At 36.3% G+C, this 18,920-nt stretch overlaps 2 protein-coding genes across 4 annotated transcripts; both read right to left on the reverse strand.

Moving 5' to 3' along the window:
• On the reverse strand, window positions 1-2,810 carry LOC147519763 (uncharacterized). Its single transcript, XM_086591320.1, has 6 exons — window positions 2,263-2,810; window positions 2,000-2,199; window positions 1,234-1,374; window positions 1,074-1,154; window positions 547-671; window positions 1-291 (listed from the first exon to the last, which is right to left on the reverse strand). Exons 1-6 carry the CDS (start codon window positions 2,489-2,491, stop codon window positions 243-245), a joined length of 825 nt encoding a protein of 274 aa, XP_086447446.1. The 5' UTR covers window positions 2,492-2,810; the 3' UTR covers window positions 1-242.
• Window positions 2,811-4,459: 1,649 nt separating this feature from the next.
• On the reverse strand, window positions 4,460-9,251 carry A/N-INVB (Plant neutral invertase family protein). 3 transcript variants are annotated; one of them, XM_086591315.1, is made up of 5 exons: window positions 9,071-9,251; window positions 8,236-8,730; window positions 6,444-6,875; window positions 5,219-5,777; window positions 4,460-4,932 (listed from the first exon to the last, which is right to left on the reverse strand). In XM_086591315.1, exons 2-5 carry the CDS (start codon window positions 8,668-8,670, stop codon window positions 4,637-4,639), a joined length of 1,722 nt encoding a protein of 573 aa, XP_086447441.1. In that variant the 5' UTR covers window positions 8,671-8,730; window positions 9,071-9,251; the 3' UTR covers window positions 4,460-4,636. The 3 variants fall into 3 exon arrangements, with proteins under 3 accessions (XP_086447441.1, XP_086447442.1, XP_086447443.1); XM_086591316.1 differs by having other exon boundaries at window positions 9,077-9,213; XM_086591317.1 differs by lacking the exon at window positions 9,071-9,251 and having other exon boundaries at window positions 8,236-9,008.
• Window positions 9,252-18,920: the final 9,669 nt, after the last annotated feature.

Consider the following 18,920-nt stretch of genomic DNA (forward strand, 5'->3'; position numbering starts at 1 on the left):
TTGGATGAAATCCCGCTTTAAGTTGTATTCACTTGGTCCTTATCCATATTCAAATTTACAACTACTCTAACAAACACTGCAACTCGAAAGAGAGTGCAAACCACATGTGAAGTGCCCAAAAAGGAAAAAAAAAAAAAAAACAAAAAACAAAAAAAGACATAATTTAGCAGCAACCCACGTTCCCTAATTTAAGTTATACGTGGGTTCGATCAGCCCAAACAGTGGGCTAGAATGCTCCAAATTTACACTACACCCGAGGGGAGACGTAAAACAAGCTGTCCACCAAAAAGGCTGCACGGAGAAGGAAGGGATATTAAAGAAATGAATGGAGATACATAATTACATAACTATTGTCGTTATTGATAACATTATTCATCGTTTAAGATGCATCAATCTCTTTTTATTCATAGGTTCTTATATTAGTTTAAATTAAAGAATCTTTAAATAGCAACAGAATGTTTAGAGTATAATTATCTTCTAATTTTTAATTTTCTATATTTGAACTGATAAGAATAGATAGGATGATAAAGAAAGCTCACTACCAACCTTTTCATGTAATAGTAACAGAAGTCTGCAAGAATAAACGTTTGGACAATTTCAGACAAAAGAACCATGGAAGGCCACAACCCATAACCCAAAGCAGTCAGCAAGCGGCCCCGTGTGTCAAGCACCTATTTGAGCCCGAAAAAACAAAGTCAGCAATGAACAATGGCTATAGTTACCATAGCACCACAAATCAGATCGGATATCCATTACACATTTACACATCTCCTATCACTTGTGGAGTTGTGGTGGATAATATAAGCACTAGAAAAACTCAGTACAAACAATGGGACAAACTAGATATCCTAGTTGTCTGCATACTGAGATACTTTAAATTTCAAACAAGTGTTGCATATTTGACATCAATAATGTGCTGAATTGAAGCTCTAACAGAGAGTACGGTATTTTAGCTCAATGTAATCAACCATTTCTGGTTTCTTCCCCAACATAATGTCAAGTTACTAACATTTGGACTGAAGTAACAATTTAATTTCGCAAGACTCGTAAATCTAAAGAGTGTATAATCAAACCTGGAGAACCCAATGGGCACAGCTTAAGAACCTTGCAACGCCCAAAGCAAATACATAATGAGCTGTAAATGGTTCGACAATCTGAAAATATTTAAGGATTAGACTCCCAAAGAAAATATCCAGTAATTAATTAGTTTTCTACTTTTCTCCCAAAATGTACCTTTGTATTCTGCATCACACGCAGCTGGGGCAGTACTGAGACTGCTTCCAGGTAGACACAAAAGGCCCAGCATATCCGGTTGAAGATATGATGTGATGTTGATGGATGAATGACTAGAGCTAAAACAGCACAAGGTATGATCTATACTCAAATAGGAGATCATATTTATTAATGTTTCACTGAAAAAACATTGCAGGAATTTAAAGAGTACGACGAGGGTCTTTAGGATAAAGGAAGAACTGATAATAACTACTTGTGATTCTGATTCACAATTGCAAAAGAGCGCGTTCAAAAGACATGACATGCCCACTAAATAAATACTAAACAAGTGCAGCAGCATCTAATAACATATGCACCACAGTTCGCAAAGTAAAGGCTTCCAGTAATCCACCTTCATAACAACCAGCTAAATGTTACCAGAATAAAGACTGCCTTTCAGCATATGCATCACTGTTATAAATAATGTCCAGGTCATGGTGGATATATCAGATGTGTATATCATTTTTTTTCCTTATTGAGCAATAAAACAGGTCGACAAGATACTGAATGTCGGTACAATTTCAAGGCAAAGAAATTAAAAATAAAATGCAATTAAACTCTATGAGAAAATCAAGATCATGTCGTTGACCAAATAAACTCTATGGGATACAGAGCATTGCTTAAACCTAAAATCTGAAGTAGATCAATAGATAATTTACAAGGCTGATATATCGGCATAAACCAAGTAGTATTTATATATATGAAGAGAGATTTAGATGAAACTCACCACATAATATAAAGGAAAATTGTCTTTATCCTCCATGTAACTAGACTTCAATTGAAAATGAATCGTATACATAACCCACAAGGTTGTCATCAATGTTGCCGTATCAAGTAGTGTATGTATGTCATATTCCATCACAAAACTACAGTAGAGTCTTACAGCTAGAAATATAGCCGTCAGAGTCTGAGATTTCAGTGAAAGTCCTGCCATAAAAAAAATTAAAAATCCAATCTTTTTTCTGAGAAAGAAAAATCATCAAAACTCACCAGCACAAGTTCTTTCTTTGGTGAGTTTATAAATAAGAACACAGATCCCAATAGCATGAACAGCTTCAGCAGCAACAAACAAATTATCGTGATCGTGTACGATGAATCTGAGAAATGCCAAAGCTGCCATCCCAGACACAACGGCTAGAAAAGCCTTCACTTTTGGCGGTTGTCTTTTCACCCATGTTGCTACCGCGTACACTGGTCTCCTCGACGCTGATCCCCTCATCTTTCTCTCTCTTCTCTTCTGTTTTGTTCAAGTTTATCAATAGCAAATTCAGATTTTGTTTTTTTTATTATAAAAATAGGAGTGGGTTGCGTAGTCGATGGTCTACAATAATAATACTTTGTACTAGTCGCACTGGGAATTCAAGTAATACGATAATCACAATGTCGTGGTTCCCCATCTCTTGTGGCACTAGGACCTGCTTTTCAATGGACCCGGCTGCTAGATTACTGATATAGTTCACTCTTGTTGGAGGGATCAGATGGGGTGATGGAACATTTAAGAAATTTTACATACACTCTTAAATGTGCTCGACACTGTTGCACCACTCGAAATGGCGTTCAATTTTTTAATATCATCTCCTTCGTAAAAGTCAGCATCTTTTTCTTTTTCTTTTTTTTTCGATATTAATTTACCCATATTATAGCTATATGCTTAGAATATCGTAAAAGTCAGCATCGAATCATCGATGGTAGGGTACTCTCAGACTAAGAAGTAGAGGGATATAAAATGCGTCAACTATTGATGGATATAAAATATAAAATAAGCTTCGAAAAAAGTGTAGTTAGTTAATGAGAAAACATCAAATTAATCGTCTTGACATATTTGGATAAGTGGTTGGGAAAGGTCAGCTACATATGGTCCTCCAAATCTCCCATGGAGAGCAGTGTTTATATTTTTTGACTTGTTCGGTTAGTAGGTAGTCGTTGAGTTGAGGCTACCAATTAAGTTTAGTTGTAATAACTCGTTTTACACTCGATCAACATCTTTGAAACTTGAATCCTTTGTTCGAGTTTACGAGACACTATATGGAAGGAACCAACTAACAAATAAGGTTAAATCCATCCTTCATTCATTCACGTCCGTGGCGTGATAGCGGTACCACACAGCCCAATAACTGTTACATCTCTGACTCAAGCAAGGACCAAAATATCGATATCGGTTAATATATCGGTGTATCTAAAAATCGATATATATCGGATATATCTAATATTTATTTATTTTTTTGTGACCAGTCCAAACTATTTAAAATATTAGAAATATTGGAAATATATTGGAAATATCGGATTTATATTAAAAAATGGTCAAAAAGTCAAACGATATATATCATAAATATCATATATATATCGATTATCTCGGGATATAAAGTTTTATATCGAAAATGCCAATATATTTTGGAAAAAAAAGATTCTATATTTGGTGGATAGATATCGGAAATATCAATATCGGTGTACCAAAATACCAATATATATCGGCAATATATCAGATATATCGGCAATATTTTGGTCCATGGTGGTAATAGACTGGGCTATCGACCGTTTAATTTATTTATAGACATTTTGGGCTTGGACTTTGCTTCTCTTAAGATTTGTCTAATTTCACAAAAGCTAATTAGAGCATTTCTAAATGGTGGTAGTATCACTTATAGATTTGCCTCCCAAATTTGACGTAGGATAAAAAAATAAAAGTTATAAACTCGAGTTCAGACCCTAATAAGCCCCTATGCTGCGTTGCGCACATCCCCTCTAGAAGTTACCTATAGTCACTCAAGTAGAGTGGGTGAACGATATGCAACCAGAATCAATAAACTAACTTCCAAGGGTCAATGCTCCACAGAACGCATACTAAATATTCACCTTAAGAAAAAACCTAGCAAACTAATCATCTCCCATAGCGTCTGCTAAGATTCGAAGAATGCAAGTATCCCAGTGACAAGGACGATGGCTCAATTAAAGCATGTGTGCGCTTATCAAACTCAACCATCTAAACTATCACTCACTAGATCCTTGACAGTGAATGGTCGTTGATCGCTTCATTACAGGATTTAAAGGACCAAAATAAACCAAATCTCTAAAAGATCATTCACTACATTGCAGCGATCAAGGACCAAAAGAAACCCACATCGTCTGCAAACTTCTTCAGAAATGCATGATCTACTGCAAGTAAAAGATTTAGAGAAACAAGCACAACTTGGACAAAGGACTAACATATTTTATAACAGTAAAAAAACAAATAAACGAACATCTATAACCACCTGTTTATTACAGTAATGATGACCTGACTAAAAGAGCAAACATGAAACTTCCATTTCAGCTAATACCCCAAGAGCTGAAGAGAGGAAGAGATACAGAGAGGGGCTGATGAGTATTAACAAGTCCAAGAGGAAGATCTTCTCATGGCAGGCTTCATCTGTTTGTCCTCCTCCAGTGATACCATCCCCAGATGAGACGGATCTTCCAGCATCATCTTTGCCACCAAGTAGCCAGCAATTGACCATGTCTGATTCTTGCGAGCCTGCTTCCCTATGAACCTTCCAAGCTTCCCATCATAGTATTCAGGCCAACTGTCTTTTGACAACCTGCTCTCAGCGAGATCAAGAGCCCGTCTTGCAATCTGGGGGCGCCCGGTCTTGACGCATGCAGCTGTGAGGAGCCACAAAAGAACTGGAACCACAACAATAGTAGAAGTAAGTTTCGAGACATTGAATTATAAGTGTACATTTTTGTGTGAATAGAACAAGCATGTGCCTGTGATTTAAGCATACACACATGTACAAATGCGGGAAAAAAAACAGAAATATAAATTCTCTTTGCAGTCATTGTAAATTTCTATTAACGTAAGACCTAAGTTTATTCCTTTATAGTTTTTTATGTTTTTTGTAATTTATTACAGTTACGTTTTTCCTTTTGTGAATAAGAAAGTTCCTGGGTCCAGCAATGCAAAGCTTACCTGGCCAAGATCCTCCATTGTGATAACTCCATCTAGTATTTTTTGGGTCACAGCCTGTTTCAATTCGCCACTCATGATTTTCTATGGCAGGATAGCAAACCTTTAAAGGCATTTCTCCAACCAATTCTTCCCAGCGTGATTCGATAAGATCCATAATGGCTGCAGATTGCTCAGGTGTTGCCAAAGATGACAAAATTGCCATGCAATTACCCAGACAAAACCAACGGAAATCCATTCTGGCAGGGCTGACATTTCCAATAAAGTAACCACCGCGACTTGGAATAAAATCAAATACCCATTCTGGAAGAGAATCAGGAATGACATTAAATTTATTCACAGCAGTGTGAGAGTACTCCTCAGTTTTGTACCGATATATGTCATTAAGCTGCTTTAAGTCAAGCCAGAAGTAACTTCTCATGTGAAAGCTCAATGCATGTAGACGTTTAGCTATTCTCTCGACGAACTCCTTGCCCTCGTCATCTGGCTTGAGTAAAAGAGATGCGCACCTCAAAGCCATGAAAAAGAGTGCTTGTATTTCAATAGGATAACCGTAAACACCCTGGAAACATAGATGGGAATAATGCAATTAGACACAATTTAATCTGATTAAGATACAGAAAAAATCATAATGGCGAAGGTGAAAAACCGCTCTTGATGCAGTTTCGTCTATCACAGTAGTGCAAACTGATGCTCAAGTCAACACATGTATCACAATAAAGAGGACAGTCAAATCGTACTACAAACCATCGAGAGACTCACAAACAAGGACATGCCAAAACAGCATCTATAGAAGGGACACACATACAAGGCCAAACCATCAGAAAGGTTTCTTTACGTGGTAAAAACCAAACTACGGTAGTCTGGTACCAGGTTGAGATTTAGTTAGAGCTGTGTTCAATTAGCAAACCAGCCAAAGGTATGTCCGTATGTGAGTATTTCACATCCTTTATTTGACGTAGTATTTTTCGAAAATTTGCATGGTGGTATCCACAGTTCTACATGTCTGCCTGACGCTAGCAGCCAGCTAATATACCTTAGATACATTAACATGTGTTGGATTCTCATTTTGCAGTATATAAGGGTGCATCATGCTGTATCAAGCAGCAATACCCCGTATCTAGGTATCATAGGTTATTTAACCAAGTTCTATAAAGGTATGAACCATCATTTTAATTGTTATACATAGACATGCAAGTATGCAACTAATGAAACATGACACACTTACCATTCTTCGATCAACCATACAACATCCATCTGCACAGAGTAGAGTTGGAAACGTATCAAACCCTTCAGAAAGACATAAGCTCAAAATCAGGCGCATGCCTCTTTGGCATTCGGGAAGATCAGCCAACGAAGAGTCCCCAGTGGACTTTGTGTAAGCCCGAAGCAATATGATCCACCAAAATCCAGAATCGACAGGTGCAACCCTTCCAATTGCACTCTCACCAAAATCTGCAATTAAGGTTTCATAATTCCTGACAGGATCATGGAGCACCTTGAAACTGGCTGGCATCACTCCTTCCCCTAATTTGAATCGATCAACCTTTTTCTCCCATGATTGAAGGCGAAGAGTCTTCAAAATAAAGTTCTTGACAATTTCAGGCTCTCCATTCATCAGAAAAGCCAAGGCACTAGGGACAAAATCTCTCACAAAAACCTAGCCAAGTGAATCAAGTTAGGAGCATGTACATTGGTCCTGAAAGTGAGTCACTCAATTCTCAAGAAAAAGTAATAAACGTAACCTTGGGAAAACAGCAATGACATAAGTATCAGTATCAAAGATGAACACAGTTATACCATTCAATCTTCTAATCAAGAATCAAAATCAACTTCAGATTATGATAATGCAACAACCTAATCTTTATTAATATGAGCTGCAACAACCTAATCTTTATTGATATGAGCTGCAACAATTATTATTTGACAAATTGGTCAAAACAATGAAGAAAGGCCAATAGATTCAAGATCCAAGGGATACGTAAATACAAATACATACTGATAAATTTTAAGCCTGGTTTGAGGACAGATAATGATGCGGAACAAAGCTAGGACACGTAATTCTATAGTTCTTGTCCTACATAATGCCAGAACTCAATTTGAGTCGGTTGCTTCTGTAAAAAGGGTAAAACGTTAAAAGACTTGCAAAACAGGCCAATGTAATCGGTCAACTGGAACGGATGTAAATGTCACAGTATTCTCCCATATGGAGGTTATTATACGCTAAGCAGAGCCGAGCGGAGTCTGCCAATCAAAAGACAATAAATAGACAAAGACAAACGCATCCACATGAGTTTATCGTTTGTAGGAAAATAAATATAACCAAATAGCGACAGAAACAGCCTGAACCACATAGTTTATCTTATTTAGTGCTAGTTATTCTACGATCTGGGAACCGTTACCAAAGGCTAATCCTCTGTGTTTGGAAATTTTTTTTCTTTCTTTTTCTTCTCTGTTTTTTGTATTGATTTACCCTTTTTCTTTGGCTGGCTATTACTCCTCTGTCTTTATTTCTGTTTAACAACAAAAGTCCAAATTGTCAAACAAATAATATGGCAATAAACTGCCACATTGGATGAGAATAACAGATTCAGATCGGATTGAAGGTGAACAATCAGATCCAAAATTCCATAACTAGCAATACAAGTCAATAAATATGAACAGATAATGTCAGTAAAAAATACAGGAAGCGACAATGATATTGCTGCTCCAACTGTGGCATGTAACTTGATCAATAAGATGATCCAAATCATAAATGCAACAAAAAGTGGATTCATGTCTTGATTTGTACAAATGGGCACAATAAATGTATGCATGCTTGCATCGAATTTATGCTAACTATAAACGGTATAAAAACAAAGCAACAGATATTCAGCAAACTAAGAACCTTGGATTCTCAAAACTGTTAACTCATCCTCTTAAGCATGTAAGCTATGTTCCAGTTAACTACGGTTTCTTCATCATACGAACAAAATCACATAATTTTATCCAATATAAAGGAGGGGGATAGGAAATTAAACCTGATCATAGTTAAGGCTTGATTCAGAATTGTCCAATGCAGCAATAGTCCCAACTGGTTGACCTCGGAAGAACACCAACGAACGCCTCAAAGCATCCCAAGCTTCAACAACCATAGGGTGTGGCTCAAAAACATGGAAGTTTGATGTTGGAGTATTCAAACCAGACCTTCTACCACCAGGCGAAAAGAAATTGTCCAGGTGGTCTGCAAAACGAGAATTGTCTATATGTCTAGCGGAATATTTAGGAGAATAACCCATGGACAATTCATTAATAGACCTTTCATCCATAGATCTCTTTCTTTCCATATTCAAAGGTCTTGGCCTATCTTCTAACCTCGAAAAATCAAAATCATCCTCATCAACTGCATTACTACTTACTAACTCGTGACTCCTAACACTACCATTCTGCAATACATCCGTGGCCACCGTCGACATTTCCACACCAAATATATCAAACTTTTCGATCAGGTATTGATATCCAAGATTTCAAAATACCTGCATGTATCATGCAAACACAAAATGAAGTATAACTTAGGGTTTTATATAACTTGTAAGTGATCAAGTGGTGCAAGAAATATAACAATAAATGCTCTATCAACAACAACCAATAAACCCACTAAAAATTATTCAAGAATTCATTTCCTTTACGACTTAAAACATCTTTTATATAAAACCCCACTTTCACATTCATAATCTACTCAGTCAAACATCATGCAAGAAAAAAAGGAAAATAAGACTTTACTCGTTTTTACTATATTAAGAAACCAAACATCATTTTCAAGATTCAAGAAAACAAATCTTAAATAAACAGCTCAATTAATTAAATTTTTTATACCCTTACTGTAGAAAGTAAAATGAGACTAGCGAATGCATCAACAGAACAAGTGTTTGTTTTTTTGTTTTATTTTTTTGAAGTTTGTAGGAGATGGAAATTTCTATGTTATAGTGACAGTGGAGTGTTTGTTGTGTTAGGTGGAAAGACGCAGGCATCAGGTGAATAGTAACCGATTATTGTCGGTGATTAAGTATGGTGACTGGGTGGATAAGTGAAGTTTTGGAATGAAGTTAGAGAAGAGTGACCGTCGTAGCCTTGACTCATCGGTGGAACCAAGGAGAGGAAATTATGTGTGTTCGCTTGGCATTAATCTGAATTAGTATTGTCTAATTAGTTTGACAAGTTGACAGCTTAATTTGGAATGTGTGATGGATGATGACCATATTTTTGGTCACTTTATTACCGTCTCCGATTAATTTAATACGGCAGTGCGTCCACACTTACGCAACTCTTCATGCTTGTATAATAGAGTAATAGACTACGTGACACATGAGTTCGTCTATCTATGATTGAGAAAAAATTACTGATTTGTTTTTCTTTTCTTTCTATTTCCCTATGTTTTGTACGTGTTCTCTAGTCTCTACTACTAACGTTATACGGTGTAAAGATCGACGAGTTTCATTTTCATGATTACAATCTACAATTGATTCTCAAAAACGGATGATTCATGTATAATCCATGTAGATCCCTGACTTTCCTAACATTTTGCCAAAGACCGTAGCAATTAACAAGTCAACAGGATTAGCATAATGATGCTTCATGCCATCTGTGTGCTCTGTTTGGCGTCGAAGCTCTAACAAATCGTCCACGGTCCAGTTCTCACTCTTTGAAAACAGAACAGCTGGCTGGAGAAGCATGGCAACAGATTACAGACTTGTTACAATTGTTAATTTGTTATCCATGAAACCATCCCAATCTCATGGTAGAAAAATGGTCCCACAGCCTGGATTTTTTTCACTAACATACAATTCAGTTCTGACCGTTCTCGTGATCTTATGTTTTCAACGAGTACAGCTTTGTTTGCTTACCTCAAAGAAAGTTCCAAACACGTCTTGCTTCACGGCTACAAATTTCCCTATGGTTGTAATGTTGTACATACGCCGGTAGTGCGGTCTTCCTTGTTGGATGCTTTCGGATTTCCACTATCATTAACGTACGCCAAAATAATAAGAGAATGTAGTGTCTGTTGTCTTGTTGGTGTCATTTTCATGTGAAAATACACGGTTTCAGTGCATTAACTACAGGAATAGCTTGGGAGCCGTATCATCTTATCAATTGAAAGGAAAAAAAAATCAAAAAAATAAAAATTGCCAAATCTGTGCAAATATAGGTTTTCCAATTTCTGTTTCCGATAATTTTCTTAAACACGTGAATAACAGTAATATCGATTGCGCCGCAAAAAAAACAAAATGTGTAATATTGGACAGTATAATAACCAAATAAAAGTGTTCGCCGAAGATATATGGATGTGATGGAAGTACGGAACTGAGGAGTTCCATTTCATTTATTTCCTCGCCAAGTGAATATGCACCAAACGACATTAAGCGTCTTTAAGAATCGAAGTATGCTTTGATTGATTGTTTGATTGACCTATTTGTTGTTGATTACAATCACAGAACATGAACAAACACCCCATAAATAGATAACTCGTATAGAATACTACCACGTGGATCAGTAGGTATTTATGATGAAACGTTAAAATATATATCCTAGAACTTAGACATACCAATTTCGAAAATGGTGATCACCCAAAACTTCTATAAATTCCGTGGACCTAAAATACTATTGTCAGTTGCAAAGTTAACTATAAATATTGTACTTATATTAGACACTTAGGCTGTGTTTGTTTAGTGGCAAACCTCTAGTGGGAAAATATGAGATTTTGCTTTTTTTTTTAGAATTTCTTGGGGGCAAATTTATAGTGGGAAAAAATTCAATTTTTGTGTTTGTTTGCAAAAATTTCTAGTGGGAAAATATGAGATTTGCCAATTTTGTGGGTGTTTGTTTACATAGTTTTTCTCTAGTGGCAAATGATATTTCAATTTTTGGAAATATTTTTTTTTTTTTGGTTTTCAAACTCAATGAAGTATAACAAAAGCAAAAATAAAATAAAAATACAAGATAATATTGCAGACTAGTATGAATATAAGTTTTCCAATAGTCATTTTAGCCGAACCAAAAAACAAAGAGTAATTACGTACGCTTTAACGCATGCGAGTCTGGTTGATAAAGTTGCTTTGTACAATAACAAACATGAATAACCAAAAAATCTAACGCAATAGGCAGGCATGCATTAATCTTATTAGGCACTCAAAAGCATCCTCATCTCTTTGGACTCAACTTGAGATGCGAACAAGTAATTATCGGTGCTTCTCTGAAGCGTCAGCGAGGCTTGAGTATTTGAGTTGGGTAGAGGTACACTACCACCAACTGAGTTCATGTGACTACTGCTCCTAGCTGCAGGCACCTCATGGTTGTGTTTCCCCTCACAGAGCATCTCGCACTTGTGCATTTGTAGTAACTCCTAAAGGATCGAGACAAAAACAATAATAAAAATAAACCATGATCCTCCATTCAATTACATTTGAAGGCCAAATAATATGGATTTAGACAACATGCACACACCACACAATCACACACTCATGCAGCACACACACTTATGCATCACACACAATCACACCACTCATGCACCACACATACACACTCACGCAACACACCAGCAGTAGCGGTACTACCTGCAGCACGGGCCAACACCAGTCCACACTACCACACCACACCGCCACACCACCACCACCACCACACACTCACCACACTACCACCACCACCCAAAGACACACTCACATACACACACACACTAACACTAACACTACCGGCCGGCACACACCATACATATCATCCACCACCTGCCAAAGACACATCACACACCTACCCAACAACAACACACACACACACACACACCATCATTCCACAGAGTCCACAAGCAATTTGTATCCCCTTTCTAAAACACATAAAAAATAGTTAAATATCTCAAATATCTCAAATAATAAGTTAAATAAACCATTTGACCATTTCACTACACAAAAGCGGCGACAACAAGCGACAAATGATAACATCAAAGATCAACAACAACAACAACATCATCATCCAGCTGGCAAGAAGAAGACATCGACATAAAGCCGCAACATCGACATCGGCACATCATCGGCATCGGTAAAGACATCGGCCAACGGCAACATCGGCATCGGCGCAACAACACCCGGCGGCAACAACGTCAGGCCACCACCACACCACTAGTCTAATACACTCAATACACACACCACCAATCCAACACACACACACACACTACCACCACCACCACAAAGACACACTCACATACACACACACACCCCTCCCATCACTCTCCATGGAACCGCGATACTAATACACTCCACATACACTAGTGGGAAATAGTTTGAGAGAGAGAGATGAGAGAGATGAGAAGGGTTTAGAGAAAGAAAGTTAAGTAGCCCGCCAGTCTCGGTCAATCCGATGACATTGATAAATTGGCCATGACAAATGCGCATGGTATGGTAAGCGTGCATCGATGACTTGTTGCAATGCCCATTCGATAATGCCCAAAGTATTTGGTATACATAGGATTCCATGATGAGGAAATGTATTTGAAGACTAGTCGATTGATATCAAAACGAAACTACCTAATTAAATTTTACTAATAAGAAATCAAGAGAAATGAATAAATCTAATGAAAATAACATGGCATTACGTGTTGACTGACACAAAACAGAGAAGCCCGCTGAGTCACCGAAAAACAAGCGAAAATTATCTCAAGCATTTCTCTCTTTCAACCCACTTGAAATCCCAAATCCAAATTCAACTTGGGGACAATCAAAGAGAGGGACAAGATGACATATCTCTAGAACTGATTCTCTACCTCTCTCTCTCAAACTATTTAAAAGCAACCGAGAGAGAGAGAGTAAACCCCGCAACCGAGAGAGAGAGAGATGAGAAGGGTTTTACAAGAGCTTCGAGGGAGTGAGGGTGAGAGGCCTGGAGGGAGATGATGAGAGAGAGAGAGAGACCGGCAAATTTTTTTTGGCATAGTGGGAAAATAACGAGTGGCAAAAGAGTTTAGGGGGAGAGGTGGATTCTATTTTCCCACTTCTAGTGGGAAAATTTCATTTGCCGGCAAATTGAGAATAGTGTTTGCCAGTGTCCTTAAATGCACCCAAACACTGGCAAATGGTGCATCTAGTGGGAAAATAAAATTTGCCACCCCTATTTGCCACTAAACAAACACACCCTTAGACAGTGCATACGGTTTAATAGAATGATTAATTACTGTACTCACTGAGAGAGTAGAAGTCAGTACATGATTTGGACCCAGTGGCGGAGCCCGGAATCTCGGGAACATGGGGCACTTGGATTCCTTACCTGAAAAAAAGCCTTAATATATTAGCAATAAAAGCTTATTATTAAGCCACAAAACAGCTGAGTAAAGATTTTTTTTTAATGGCCTAACCATAAGTATTACGTTTTCATTGAAAAATATGATAAAATTATATTGGGGATAATATATACCAAGAACCTTTGAGTTTGTACACATGTTTCACTTGAAATCCTAACTTGTTAATCGACAGTAGTGCAAAGTTGCTTATGTATAACAATATGGTTAAAAATGTGTTTTAGGTAATTATACTAGATAATTTACATGGAGTCCTTCAGTAATTGATTGATTGTGTTTTGACTTAAAGGGTGGAAGTAGTCTATGACGTCACTAACACACATTGTAACTGCAAACTGATTTCTACCCTCAAGTTCACCTGAGGCACGTTGCCCCATGTAACCACCATGTGGCTCCGCCACTAATTTGTACCTACTATTTCAATATTGGCACATGGACAAATTGTTTGATGAAATATCCGTTTCTTTCTCAATAGATTTTTGTTTTATCATTAACAATGATTTTATGTTTTAGTTTGTTTATGTACGTCCATTGCTCCATATTAAATTATTTGTTAATGGTGATACTATGAGAATTGTGATATTGATATATTGAGAGAAACCAATAAAAATAACAATGGAAAATAATAGAGATTGATTAGGGTTAGAGAGTTATTTGTTATTATTCTCTACCCAGAGTTACATATTTATACTAGCCTAAAACATGACAATAAAAACTATTAGATGCACTTATAGAAACGTGTAACTTTACATATATGACATATTCTAATACTGACATATTCTAATACTCCCTCTTAAATCTGTAATGCCACAAACTTGCAAATTACAGTTTGGATGGCAAAAATAAAATATAAAAATACAACTCCCCTTTCGCATAGGCCTTTAATTGAATAACTCAAACAACTGTTGAGACAATACGTTATAGAAAATGAAACTGTCGGTATAGACGTACAATGGCCTAACCTAAATACTGAAGTTGTACCACAAGCACAAATTGGAAACAAAACACCTATGAGATGACTGCAACCTGATAGATGAATATGAATAGTCAGTGATGATGTGACTGCAACCTGAGAGATGTATCTGAATAGTGCAGTGATGATGTGACTGTAACCTGATAGATTAATATTGAATAGTGCAATGATAATGTGATTGCAACCTAAGAGACAAATAGAAAGCTCGTGCTTTTCAGCCGAATAGCTCAACAGGAGATAGTAAAAGTCAATGAAACACTTGAGTATTCGGGCACCATTGCAGCATAAAAGGAATCAAAACCTGAAAAGTTGAACCATCAACGACATCAGCATATGAGAAGCTCCTCAATAAGAAGGTTAAAACAGAAAGCCGGTGAAACATCATAAAACTCATAACCATGACATGAAAGGGAGTCAAACCCTTATAAAGGAAAAAACTTATCAACAAACCAATAATCATAAATTTTACCAAATCATATTAGTTTAGGCGAGGAGAACCTACTAAATAATACGGAAAATTGGACTTGAGATACATAAACGAATAGCCAACAGCGCGTGTGCGCCTAGCATAAGGCTTAGATTGAGCGCGTGTGTGCCTTCCACTAGAAACTGCGAGATTGTGATAACTACAAGATAAAGAGATATAGAGACGAGCGCGTGCACACCTTGACGAAGACACTCTATAGGGCGTGCACGCCTTATATATTGATTTCGAAACAGAGAGATTACGGAGACAGAGATATTGCGGACTTGAATGCTGACTTCGAACATAGAGAATATAATAATTAGATAGAGAGATTGCGAAACCTTTAATACTTACTTCGAACCATAGAGAATAATGAGACGAGAGACTGCATAACTTTAAATACTTGAACAGTATCGGTGAATAATAACCATGAACAATACCATGAACATGAACAGTGTCTGTGAACAATACCGGTGAACAGGAACGATGAACAGAGAAAGATTGAAACTTGAATTGAATTGAATACTAAAAATTGAAAAAGAATTGATTTTGATTTTGATTTTTTTGGATATTAATTTTGAGAGATTTCTCTCCTAACATACCACTAAACTTTGATTTGAACTTGACGCTTTGATACTATGTTAAATTATATGTTAGTGATGATACTAGGAAAGTTGTGACATTAATATATTGAGAAAAACCATAAATAATAACAATGGATAATAATAAAGATTGATTAATTGAGAGAGAGAATAATGAAGGTTAGAGAGTTATTGGTTATTGTTCTCTACCCAGAGTTATATATTTATACTCACCTAAAACATGATAATAGAAACTACTATATATGGATGTCCACACTTATAGAAACGTGTGACTTTACATATATGACATATTCTAATACTCCAGTTGTTGAGAGTTGAGAATAGAGGTGGTTATCTTACCTAAAAAGCAAAATTTTCATAATTGTTTCCTTAATAGTGTGTTCCACATGCGCACATTTATCGTAATATTTAATTTTTGGGATTAAGAAAGGTACTTGCTATGGGCACAACCCATTTTGTGTTGGGCGGACCCAAAAAAAATATATATATATTTTACAAATTTGTCATCGACAATAAAAATTGTAATTTGTGTTGGGCACCCACCACCTATATCAAAGGTAACTTGTTACAACCTCCTATTGCTCTTACCCTAAAAGACCCCACTTCCACTACACCATATATATAACACGGATTGCAACCTCCACTACACCATATGTATATTTAAAAAAATGTTGGCTGAAGTAATGAAATTAAGGGCCAATGTAATAATTATCCCATGTAATAAAATCATTTTTTTGTTTGTATAATAATAATATAATAGATATTAGTTAAGAATTATCATATAATAATTTTTTGTTTGTATAATTATCATATTTATCATAATAATAATAAATAAAATAAAAATATGATAGATATTAGTTATGAATAGGAAACCCCGTAGGTAAAAAGATAAACTTTCATCCTTATTTTTCGGGAGGTTTTAAAACAAAAAGTAGTTCACACGTAGAGTTTATTTTTTACACATAAGAAAAAATATAAAGAGTTTTTTCACATAGAGGAGAATAGAGGTTTTTTGCTAGAGATTTACTGATAACTGATATCAGCAGATAGCAGGAGCATATCACGGGTGAGTAGTTATTTTGCTATTTCATTGAACCTATAATTTTACGTGTACAGACATATTTTTTTCTGTCCAATGTTTCCGTCCATTTTTCTGCTTATTATTCTGTAGTTATTATGTCAAATTGCTAAAACCGGTTAAAGGTTACCCTATTGATTTGCTTAATTATTGAAACTATGAAAGTGAACTGTTGAAGCTTTATGGGCCCGTTAATGGTGGCGCAAGCCCAAAAAAAATCATCCTGTATATAATTTGATTCTGAACTATTTTTGTTGTGGTTTTGAACTCCTATTATTGTGGTTATGGTTGAAGGACGTTTGGTTGTTGTCGTGAAGTGTTGGGTATGTTGAATTGATTGTGGGTTGTTGGTTTATAGGTGATGTCGGGTTTAAAATCGGTGGTTTAACTGTCGGGGTGTATGGGTGAAGTGTTTGTTGATTGAACTGTGTTTGGTGAATGGAGATTTGATTGTTTAGTGGGATGGGTGTTGTTGAAGCTCCGGACAGGGCGTTAATGGCAGTCGAGATATGTTGGGGAGTGATTTCAAAAGTTAATGAAATCGAGTTTTGTGTTTACTAAAGTAGTAGTGGTTTTGTCCAGGAATCAAACCGCGGGGATGAGAGTGGAGGAAGAGGAGAGTTGGTGGTCGGAACTCGAGATGGTGGTGGAGGAGAGCGCTGGTGAGAAAGAAGAATAGAACAACGACTCTGTTCTCTTAGTCGGGCCTTGGGCCGAAATTTGAGTTGTTTGGTTGGGCGAACCAATTAGTGTTTTGGGCCAGTTTAATTTCTTTTGTTTGGGCTAGGTCCATATGATTTAAAATGGGTCCGATTGAGTATTTAGTTGTTTAGACTTTTGGGCCTTTGTTTTGTTTAATTGGGTTAGGACCATGGGTTGAACTGTTTAAAACATACGGGTTTGTGTTAGGACCTGTTTGGATGAATACCGAATTGGTGACTGTTGGGTTTGGCCCTTTGACTGTTGACCGATGACTTTTTGAATGTTGACTTTTCGAACTTTTGACATATTAAACTTTATGGACAACTCCAATAATAGGATTTGTCGAAACTTGTATAAACATGTTTGTCATTATCTAATAAATATTTGGCGTGATATTATGCAATAATATATATTTGGCTTTGTTGGACTTTGATTTTGACTATGTGGCTGATAAGAACTACGAAGGCTTGATTCTAATCTTGAAATATTTTGATATGTAGGCAGTTTTGAGCAAAAGTGCAGCCACTATACTATATTATATATTATATAGTAGTTGTTGTGATAATTATATATGTACAATATTAATACTTAATTGTGTACGTGCTTAGGTAGTTTAAAAGGTATTCACGAGATATTTAATTAATGTGTTAATCATAATTGATAATCATGATATTTATGATTTATATAATGGATAATGAGGTGAGTTGATTGGTTATTGTGTTTATAATATTTATTAATGGTTTTATTGCTTGAGACGATGTTTATTTTATAATAAAAATATTATAATAAATGAGAACTTTTGAGTGTTAAAATCCGGTGTAAAAGTGTCTGGTGAAAATTTAATGTGTCGCCCACATATTTAGATCTCTCCACGTCTCTTTGATGAAAATAAATATTTATGACTAATGATGTAATGTGAAAAGCCGCCTTAGAGAGGAACTAAGGCATTCACATTGTGGGTGAGTTGTATTCCTTGAGTGTACGGGAATGTAGGTATGAATTCCTTGAATATGGTGGGAATAACATAAGGTATTCATTAAATGTGTCATGAATAACATGTTAGTGTTATGATGGGTATTCCTTGAATGTGGCGGGAATGACACAATGTATTCATTGAACGTGTTATGAATGATCTGTTAATATTATGATAGGTATTCATTGAATGTGGCGGGAATGACCCGAGATAGTAATTGTATGTGCCATGAATGACCTGATATTTTGTTATGCCCAAAAGAAGCTTTGTGATTATGTGTATGGAAAGCCTAGAGATGGTTGTGACTCACAAGTTATGAGTTTACAAGATGAAATATGTTTTCTGGAGGCGATATCCCCGTTTGGGATATATGTCTTGTAGTGGTACTCGGTGTGAGTGAGGCACACGGATATGTGTGATTTGGCAAATATGTGAAGTGTAAATCGTGGAGTAGGAACTAAAGGTTGGGTTGTGTCTTTTAATAAATGAGTCAACGAGATAATTAATAAGCAAAGTAAAATATTTATTTTATGTGTGATGAAGTTATTGTATATGAATATGTATATATTATGATGTATATGATTTCTTATAAAA

This window comes from Coptis chinensis, chromosome 2 (genome assembly GCF_015680905.1).
Source record: "Coptis chinensis isolate HL-2020 chromosome 2, ASM1568090v1, whole genome shotgun sequence".
Lineage (NCBI taxonomy): Eukaryota > Viridiplantae > Streptophyta > Magnoliopsida > Ranunculales > Ranunculaceae > Coptis > Coptis chinensis.

Coding starts and splice junctions, on each gene's coding strand:
- LOC147519763 (XM_086591320.1), bottom strand. CDS start 2,491: ATGAGGGGATCAGCGTCGAGGAGACCAGTGTACGCGGTAGCAACATGG. Junction 1,375..1,999: donor ATTTTCCTTTATATTATGTG/GTGAGTTTCATC, acceptor ATTTGAGTATAG/ATCATACCTTGTGCTGTTTT. Junction 672..1,073: donor GTGCCCATTGGGTTCTCCAG/GTTTGATTATAC, acceptor GGGCTCAAATAG/GTGCTTGACACACGGGGCCG.
- A/N-INVB (XM_086591315.1), bottom strand. CDS start 8,670: ATGTCGACGGTGGCCACGGATGTATTGCAGAATGGTAGTGTTAGGAGT. Junction 6,876..8,235: donor CAAGCCTTAACTATGATCAG/GTTTAATTTCCT, acceptor TCACTTGGCTAG/GTTTTTGTGAGAGATTTTGT. Junction 4,933..5,218: donor CAATGGAGGATCTTGGCCAG/GTAAGCTTTGCA, acceptor TTGTGGTTCCAG/TTCTTTTGTGGCTCCTCACA.